The 9,821-nt window shown below is 38.2% G+C and overlaps 1 protein-coding gene across 1 annotated transcript; it reads right to left on the minus strand.

Annotated features, from left to right (window-relative positions):
- Positions 1-1,213: 1,213 nt before the first annotated feature.
- LOC134676531 (gastrula zinc finger protein XlCGF49.1-like) lies at positions 1,214-9,552 on the minus strand. Its single transcript, XM_063534918.1, has 5 exons — positions 9,389-9,552; positions 8,035-8,144; positions 5,663-5,853; positions 4,314-4,504; positions 1,214-3,359 (listed from the first exon to the last, which is right to left on the minus strand). Exons 2-5 carry the CDS (start codon positions 8,127-8,129, stop codon positions 3,252-3,254), a joined length of 585 nt encoding a protein of 194 aa, XP_063390988.1. The 5' UTR covers positions 8,130-8,144; positions 9,389-9,552; the 3' UTR covers positions 1,214-3,251.
- Between the last annotated feature and the right edge of the window lie 269 nt (positions 9,553-9,821).

The raw sequence follows: 9,821 nt of genomic DNA on the forward strand, positions 1-9,821 counted from the left end.
TACGGCAAATATGTAACAATTATGAATCTAATACCATCATTTCTATTCTTCTGCTTTCATAAGTAATAGTTATTGATTTTTAAAAAGCGTTTTTCAATTAAAAGACATGCCAAGATCGCTTACCTTCTTTGAAGTTCTTTCTAATGCTAAAAAATACGAACTATAAGCCCTACACATTTATCTTTGTTCTCAATAGTGAATAAAGCAAAGCTCTGCGTAGGGGGCGCCACTAGCACAAACTGTAAACAAACCGCCTTTGATGCGTGTCATTTATTTATTTAATTTTACACTGAACAAATTCACACAGCATACCAGTAAACCAAGGGAATGTGAAACTACAAAATGTAAAAATACAAGCCATATTTATTCGTAACAAGTAATCTGTGGAGATTTAAAAAGAAACTGTTTAAGACAGGTATGTATATATAAGTTACTTTTCACCACACCAGCTCGGAAAGGCTTACTTTGCACTTCAAAAACTGATAGCAAAGTTGCATTTTATTCACATGTGAGGCAAAGTAATCAAATGCAAATTTTGAGTTGTTTTATGTTTGCTGGTAGAATTGACTTTTAAATGATGATTTTGGATGATGAATATTTCATCATCATCATCATATCAGCCTATATACGTCCCACTGCTGAGCACAGGCCTCCTCTCATGCGCGAGAGGGCTTGGGCTATAGTCCCCACGCTAGCCCAATGTGGATTGGATAAATATTTAATAACATTTATTTGGATTTGATTTGGTTTGATTTTGTTTGATATTTTACATTTAATATTTGCTTCGGGTTGGTGTGGTGAAAAATTTCGTGTTTCACTCGGGGCAAATTTTGTTTAAACTTCGTGCTTTTAAACCCTCGCAACGCTCAAGATTAAATTTTTCGAACCACTTGCTACGCTCTTGATTCAATTTTGGAATCTTTCGCTTGTTCGGGTATCAATAATAGCACGAGCGGTTAAACAATAACTTTGCCCCCTTGTAAAACAAATAACTATTATAGTTGACGGTTTGTGCTAGTGCTGCCTCTGGTGGCAGAACATTGCAGTATTACTTCCTATTCTTTGTTTTGTTCTTCGCTTTTTTTTTCTGTAACGTAGTTAAACAAGGACACTACGTTGTACGCTGTAAGATGACGAGGGACTCCTGTCAGGTAAGATGCCAGATTCGTCAGGGAATTTGTCAGATGGTTTGCTTTATAAAAAAAAGCACAAATGTAAGTAAAACTATGTATTTATAATAACACTAAACATAATTCCATGGAACAAAATCGTGTAAATTCTAGATTTCATCTTTAACATTATTTTTTCAATACCCTTTTGATAAAAGACCATTCCATTCATACAAATCAACCAAAATACATAATTTTGGCAAGTTATATACTGACGACACTCTTTCTCGGCAAATGGAGCGACATATATAAACAGCGGACAAGGACACGTGCGAGTCGGACTCGCCCACCGAGGGTTCCGTACTTTTTAGTATGTGTTGTTATAGCGGCAACAGAAATACATCATCTTCCTATTGTATGTCTTTCTAGCTGTAGATTATAATTATTTTGAGAAAAATCGAAAACTAAATTTCCCCCCATACAAAAAGCTCCACTCCGTCACATTTTTTGGGGACAAAAAACAAGACAATTAAAGGAATTTTGACCCAAATCTCACTGACAAATCAGAGTGGTGTGTGTGTAAAACGCCTTATTCATCCAAAAAATAATAAAAACCGGGCAATTGCCAGTCGGACTCGCGCACGAAGGGTTCCGTACCATAAAGCAAAAAAAAAACGGAATAAAATGCAAAAAGAAAACGGTCACCCATCCAAGTACTGACCACGCCCGACGTTGCTTAACTTTGGTCAAAAATCACGTTTGCTGTATGGGAGCCCCACTTAAATCTTTATTTTATTCTGTTTTTAGTATTTGTTGTTATAGCGGCAACAGAAATACATCATCTGTGAAAATTTCAACTGTCTAGCTATCACGGTTCGTGAGATACAGCCTGGTGACAGACAGACGGACATACGGACGGACGGGTCCCGTTTTACCCTTTGGGTACGGAACCCTAAAAACTAACAATTCATCGTTTAAGTACATATAAATTGAAGTAAACATACATTGTTTGTGTTCTCCACTCTCCACTGCCACTTTTAGTAACTGGCCGCCCTAAACAAATAATGAACTCTATTCACCTATAAATAGAATTCATTATACGTCATCGTACGTCATCGCGCGCGATTTCATACCGTTGACACCTTGTAATTAGTGCAACCAGAAGTTACTAAATTGGTGAAGGATAAATTAATTGATGCGAAATAAAAAAAAAAAATTTATTTGTGCAATGTGATCTATTATCGATACCAATGATGTGGTAAAATTTATTGTACCGGTAAAAAAGTAACCCTGTATAGCAAGACAAGAGTGCTCACTCCATATACCAGTGTTGGTACCAAAAATATTAGTAAGTATTTTCATAGTCGACATCTAGCATCGGGTAGCGGAATTATCAGTACCGCTACTCGATACTAGATGTCTCTCGAGTGACCCACGAAAATTGTATTGAACAACAATTTACAACTAACATTAGAAGCAGAAGGAGTTGAAAATAGAGTTCCGGTTAATCCGTTTATAATATTAGCTGAAATTGCTGAGCATTAGACTTTTCGGTCGCCGCTACATCTATTGTCAAGTATATCAGTACTGATAATTCCGCTACTCGATGCTAGATGTCGACTATGAAAATACTAATATTTTTGGCACCAAAACTGATGTATGGAGTGAGCACTCTATATACTTTTTTCTTGTTATAGTGTAAGGTGGCCAGTTATTGAAACCTTATACTAAAATGAATTCTGTTTATAGGTGAATAGAATCCATTTTTAGTTTACGGCGGCCAGTTACTAAAAATGGCCAGTTACTGGGGAATTACCCAACATAAATAATTCGTTTTATTAGCATTAGAAAGAACTTGCAAGAAGGTAAGCGATCTTGACATGTCTTTTAATTGAAAAACGCTTTTTAAAATTCAAAAACTATTACTTATGAAAGCAGAAAAATATAAATGATCGTATTAGACTCATAATTGTTACATATTTGCCGTAACTTATTTTTAAATGAGTTTTTCAATTAAAAGACACATCAAGATTGTTTACCTTATTTCTAATGCTAAAAAAAACGAACAATAGTTTATCATTTTACCCTAACTGGTAAAAAACATGAATGACCATTAACCTTACTTTAAATTTTCTTATATATTTACACCATCATCTGTTCAAGGAACTCTTTCTTGATTTTCTTGTCTTTTTCGTGCCGTTTGGAATGTAGGACCAGCTTGCTCCGCGTCAGGAACCTCTTTTTACACACCTGGTTAATAAAAACATTATATAAGATAAACATATTTATTATTATTACCAGAGATATATATAACTCCGCATAAGATAAATAAAGTCTAAGAAAAAAAAATGTGCCTCGGAAATCAAGAAAAAGTCATTCTCGGATAGATGGCGCACACACCTTTGGCCCATTCTCGGCTGGATGGCGTTGACGACTCCGTTTGATATTTAACAATTTTAACACATATCAGTGAAAGAACATGAGTCAGTATGGAACAATAAAAATTAAAAATCATTTAACTGTAAACATATTTTGATTAATACATTTTTAATTTTATTTTAAGTTTTAATCTTGTGTCGATAGATGGCAGTAAATGTACCGTGACTACAAAATTTACTTTGGCAATAGCCCTCTATACTATCAATTTTCTTTGTTATTACCAAAGAGAATACAGTGTATAGAAGCGGATTGTCAAAGTAAATTATGTAGCCACTGTAAATTCACTGCCATCTTTCGACAGAAGATTAAAACTGTTCTAACGCCATTTGACTTTGATCCTTTTGACTGATAGTCGAGTAGATGGCGTTAATATTAATATTTAACAAGTAACAACAAACATTGAGAGACCGTAAAACAAATGAGTGGCCGAGACAGCAGAGCAAGGTCACGGATGTTGTAAAACGCGTAGCAAATTTGAAGTGGGAATGGGCGGGTCGTGCTATAGCACGAAAGACCGACTCGTGGAGTAAACGACTACTCGAGTGGCGACCATGGGGGGGAGAGCGTCCCCAAAGTAGACCCAAGATGCGTTGGGACGACGACATCAAAAGGACTGCGGGGTAGAAGTGGATCCATAAAATGAAGGCCTACCACCCGAAGGGTAGAAAAAGGCTAGAGAGAGAGAGAGAGAGAGAGAGAGAGAGAGAGAGAGAGAGAGAGGAGAGAGAGAGAGAGAGATAACAAATATTGATATCTAGGACTCACTTGGCATTCATGTGGCTTCTCCCCTGAGTGCATCTTCAAATGCATGACCAGATTATTTTTCTGCACAAAACTCTTGGAGCATATTTCGCACTCGTGTGGTTTGTCCCCTGTGTGTATTTTCTCGTGCCTGTCAAGGTCGGCTTTTCTGTAGAACGAAGCGCCGCACTCGTGGCAGTTGAAGTTCTTTATGCCTGTTAAGAAAAATTTTGAGACAATATTAATAACGAGAAAAAACCGGCCAAGTGAGAGTCGGACTCACCCACCGAGGGTTCCGTATTTTTTAGGTCAGCACTAGTGTCAAAGCGTGACGCACTAGTAACAGAGCGCGACGCTCTAGTAACACTACGCGATGCACTATACTTTGTATCATTAGGTATTTAAATAAAAGTAAACAATATCTACCCTCAAATGGCTCCTTAAGCCAGTTCAGGGTAGATGAAAAGTGAAAACATTACATGATCAAATAATGTAGGTTAAAGTCAGGTTGTTCAGTGACTGATCCAGCCAGTTTTATATTTGGACTATAGTCACAGACCGCGATGCACTAGTAACAGAGCCCATTGCACCAGTAACGGAGGGCTATGCACTAGTAACGGAGGGCGATGCACTATTAGTAATACTAGCACTAGTATGAGAGCATACTAATAACAGATAGCGACGTACGTGTAACAAAGCGCGAGGCACAAGTAGCTAAGTAACTAGTAGTAATGAATACCTTGATGCGTGAGTGCGTGGATACTGAGATGTCCGAGCTGTGTGCATGTTTTCCCACATGTGGTACACATGTACGGCCGTTCCCCTGTGTGCGTGCGCTTGTTTCTTCAGCTCATAGCCCGTTTGACAGATTTATATACTGTGTCAGCAAAGGAAGTAGCTAGTTTTTGAGCCTGACACACTAGTAACAGAGCACGATTCACTAGTAACAGAGGGCTATGCACTAGTAACGGAGGGCTATGCACTAGTAACAGAGGGCGATGCACTAGTAACAGAGAGCGACACACTAGTATCTAAGTAACTAGTAGTAATGTATACCTTGATGCGTGAGTGCGTGGATACTGAGATGTCCGAGCTGTGTGCATGTTTTCCCACATGTGGTACACATGTACGGCCGTTCCCCTGTGTGCGTGCGCTTGTTTCTTCAGCTCATAGCCCGTTTGACAGATTTATATACTGTGTCAGCAAAGGAAGTAGCTAGTTTTTGAGTGTGACGCACTAGTAACACAGCGCGATTCACTAGTAACGGAGGGCTATGCACTAGTAACGGAGGGCTATGCACTAGTAACAGAGGGCTATGCACTAGTGACAGAGCGCGATGCACTAGTATATAAGTGTCTAGTAGTGACATATACCTTGATGCGTGAGTGCGTGGATACTAAGATGTCCGAGCTGTGTGTATGTTTTCCCACATGTGGTACACATATACGGCCGTTCCCCTGTGTGCGTGCGCTTATGCTTTTTAAGTTCGTATCCCGTTTGGAATATCTTGTCGCAGTCTTCGCAGGGATGGGGGGATTTCTTTACAACCCGCCGGCGGCGTTTTCTGAAAATGAAATAAATATGGTTTTTCATTCATTCATTCATTGAGAAGTTCAACAAAAACATATAGAATAGAATAGAATAGAATAATTTATTGAGAATAACCTTATTTCTAATGTTACATATATGAACTTATAGCATAGCCAATAACAGAACTCCCTTGAATTTATACAAAATAAACAATCATCTGTGGGTAGACTTGTGACTTTCAAACAAGCATAACCTCATAGGGCCCAATGTCACAGAATAAATAATAGTACTACCATACGGAAAGGACACTTCCTACAAAACCGAAGTTTTACAGCGATTCAGGGACGAATCATGATATCCCTTTCTAACTTTTGGCACTATCCCTTTCGACTATTTAGGGTTATCAAAATTCAAGTAATTATCTTATCTGTGGTCGTGCACGCAAAAAGACGTCAAATTGTGCCAACCCTAATAATTGCTTGGAGCAATGCTGAGCCGCACAGAGCCGAGTTTGCCCGAAAGGAGGAGTGTCTCCCCACTGCCAATGTGCATAACAATGTATAGTAGTAACCAGCGATAAACATTGCACCAGGGGTGCGAAACTCCTGACTTCGGTCAAACTCGGCTCCGCTCGGCTCAGCCACAGTATAATAAAGAGTACTAACGTACAGTATGGACACTCCCTGCCTCCCGTTGAAAGTGCCGCCCACCCGCTCTCGGTTACCTCACAGTTACCGACTGGCAAGGACGCGACGACGCGGTGCGCAGAGCGGAGGCCACGTAAAATATTCAAATATTAAACAAATCTTTACAAAACCTGTCAGATCACACTAAAAATAGCACAATATCTATACGAACAAAAAAATCATGTTTTCAACTTACGTAATATTTTGGTCGCCTGAATTTCCTTACAAAAAGTTTGTTACTTCGTTTATACTGATTCAAAAAAGGAAACTATCGTATAAATCGAGTTTAGATACCCAACTTACAGCATAATACGATTCTTATTTCTTCCTAATTCGCGCAATGAGTTTTGAGTCATTGAGGTCATCGAACCTGACAACAAAATGGCGCAAAACCTAGGACGTCTTATCTCACTCACACAAGCATGGTACGCGTTCTCGTACACGAGCTTAGACTGTGCGCGCAGGAACGTGTTTGTTTCATACATTTGATCGCCAGTGTCCGGGGTGTGGCTCAGCATTGCGCCGAGCAATTATTAGGGTTGGCACCACTTGACTTCCTTTTGCGTGCACGACCACAGATAAGATAATAACTTGATTTTTGACAACCCTAAATAGCCGAAAGGGATAGTGCCATATATTAGAAAGGGATAGCATGATTCGACCCTGAACCGCTGTCAAACTTCGGTTTTGTATGAAGTTTCCTTTCTGTATGGTAGTACTATTAATTATTCTGTGATTGCGCATCGGAATTTCTGCTTCGTAGAGCGTTGTCTCTTTCCCTCTCAACGTCTCCAATTGTCTCTTTCTAAATACCGATGTGCAATGTTTATCGCCGGGTACTGTACTCTCCATTTTAATTTAATTTGAACCTTCCATAAACCAAATAAAGCAGCATTTATTTTATGGGTGCATTGTGCATTTACTAGATATTTGCCAGTTTCGGAATTACCCCGTCTTCGCATTTACCCCAATGCACCATTCCTTTGTTTTCACAAAAAATCGAAATTCATCCCAATTCACTATACAAGGTTAAAATTAAAAATAAGAATACTTTTTGGGTCTTACGATGATAAGTAACTAAATAATTACACATCTTTTATTGCACCAATAACAACACATTGTGCACACTTGGGTGAGATTTGAACTCACGACTCTGGTTCACCAGTCCATCGCTCTGCAGACTCAGCTTCCAAGACCAGGCGTGGCTCACTCCGCGATTTCATCGCTTTGCTACAGGTAGCTAAAAGTACATCCATTGGACCCCAATTTTGGGGTTTGCCATAAGCCGCGCGTGGCGCTGTCGCCACCTAGCGGCCATATCTGTGCTGATCGTGACAGATGCGTTTTGTTAGAGAGTGAGTCTTCCGTACCTAGTATTATTATTTATTCTGTGCCAAGACTTCCCTTGATGACATGATCTTTCCACTATATCACTGATATGCGCGCTTTAGGGAGGCGCCTAGCGACATCTAGCGAGTTTTTAATTTAGGAGGCTGATATCAAACCAACAAGATTTTGAAGTAGCTTACTTTTGTGGCTCCCCGTTGTAATCAGTTTCGTCATCTGATATGAGGATGACCTCTGGTTTGATCACTATCTCCTCAACTGCTAAGCCTGGCTCCATTGTTGACAGTTATATCTGAAAACAATCATTTATTAAAGCATTCACTGCCAGCATGAGCTAAGCGCTACACTTATAGCCAATAACATTGCGTAAACCACTTAAGGTATGAGCAGGCGTGGCTCACTCCGCTATTTCGTCGCTTTGCTACAAGTAGCTAAAAGTGCATCCGTTCCGCCCCAATTTTGGGAAAAGCCATAAGCCACGCGTGGCGCTGTCGCCAACTAGCGGCCATATCTGTGCTGATCGTAACAGACGCGTTTTTTTAGACAGTGAGTCTTCTGTACCTAGTACTATTATTTATGACTTAAAAACATATCTTCTTGAAATGTTGCAGAATTAAAAATCAACCACTAAAAAGGTGAAAATTAGGTTAATTTTTTAGTCTTCAATGCGAAGAAACTAGCAGGCAGATGCTAGTATTAATATAATCTTTGTAACATTGACAATGATTTTGTAAATACCTGGTTTCAATCCTAATATTTTCATTTTGTTTATTTTTTATTTCATACAATCATCATTAATGTTGTGGAGCTTATTTTATTTATTGTTCAAATAACAATAAAGAGTTTTATTAATAATTAATAATTAATAACATAATGATATTGCACATACGAAAAGTACAACAGGCGGACGTAATGCCGTTATAGGCATTCTCTACCAGTCAACCATAGGGTGAAACAGAAAAGCGTCCATACATAGATATATACACATATCAACCAACATCTCAAGAGACTCTCGCTAGGTGGTTGGATCAAGGGACAGATGCAGAAGGCGGTGATCTTGGACACGGCGCGGATAGTACGTCGGTTTCTCTCTCTGCAGCCCTGACCACCGGTAACTTGGGCCCTGCCCCGCTGCTGGTGGCACCCTAGGTTAGGTTTTTTATAATGTGTTTATATGTATTTTTATTGTTTTGTAAGTGTTTTTATATTTTACTTTTATATTCATATTATAAATGATCTAACCTAAGAAAAAAGATAAATAAATGAATATAATTTAATAGTAGCATAATCCAGATCTTTGGACCAATTATTAATGTATAAATGTGTTGAAAATAATTGAATTCATATAAAATAATTAAAATTTAGTTTACTAACATAAAAAACGATCGCTAAGCTACACAATAAAGTACAATTAATTAATAAATTTATATTACTAGTTACCAAAATTGGTAATAGTCGCCTGCCACGAAATAACAACCATGTTAATGGCAATATGAAAAAAACTTCCATGTTTTTTATGATTAATTGCATACTTACAAGGTCAACAACTTATCATAAATCGTTCCAACAACTGCGATAACCAATAAACTAGGTATATCGGTTCTAAACTTGGTTTAAAGAGCAAAATTTTACTTGTAATTCTTGTTTCCAAGTTTATTTTGATTTCTTCAAAAGAAAAATTCAATAATTTGCTGTCATGTGCACGTCAAGTGGACAGGTTTTGTTGCCATGTAAAATTTATAGCAATCTACTAAATTTCCTCAGTGAAAGTGAAACAATTACTGATATTGAGATTTTACTTACGTATATCTACAAAATTTACAATCAGTTTTTTGAGAGGTGACGATATAATATAAACATCTTAACCTTTTTGTTTACCCTGTTGAAACTTAAATACAAATCTACAAGTTTTATTAATGTGCTACCATTTTCTCCGAAAGTAGTAGGATTCTAAGAAGCTGGCAACACC

The sequence above is a fragment of the Cydia fagiglandana genome, chromosome 24 (genome assembly GCF_963556715.1).
Source record: "Cydia fagiglandana chromosome 24, ilCydFagi1.1, whole genome shotgun sequence".
Taxonomy (NCBI): Eukaryota; Metazoa; Arthropoda; class Insecta; order Lepidoptera; family Tortricidae; genus Cydia; species Cydia fagiglandana.

Bases quoted from the DNA above. Each gene is read 5' to 3' on its own strand.
- LOC134676531 (XM_063534918.1), bottom strand. From the start codon at position 8,129: ATGGAGCCAGGCTTAGCAGTTGAGGAGATAGTGATCAAACCAGAGGTC. The intron at 4,505-5,662 runs GTATATGTCACT...TTTTCTTAACAG, and splicing joins CCACGCACTCACGCATCAAG to GCATAAAGAACTTCAACTGC. The intron at 3,360-4,313 runs GTGAGTCCTAGA...TTTATTAACCAG, and splicing joins AGAAGCCACATGAATGCCAA to GTGTGTAAAAAGAGGTTCCT.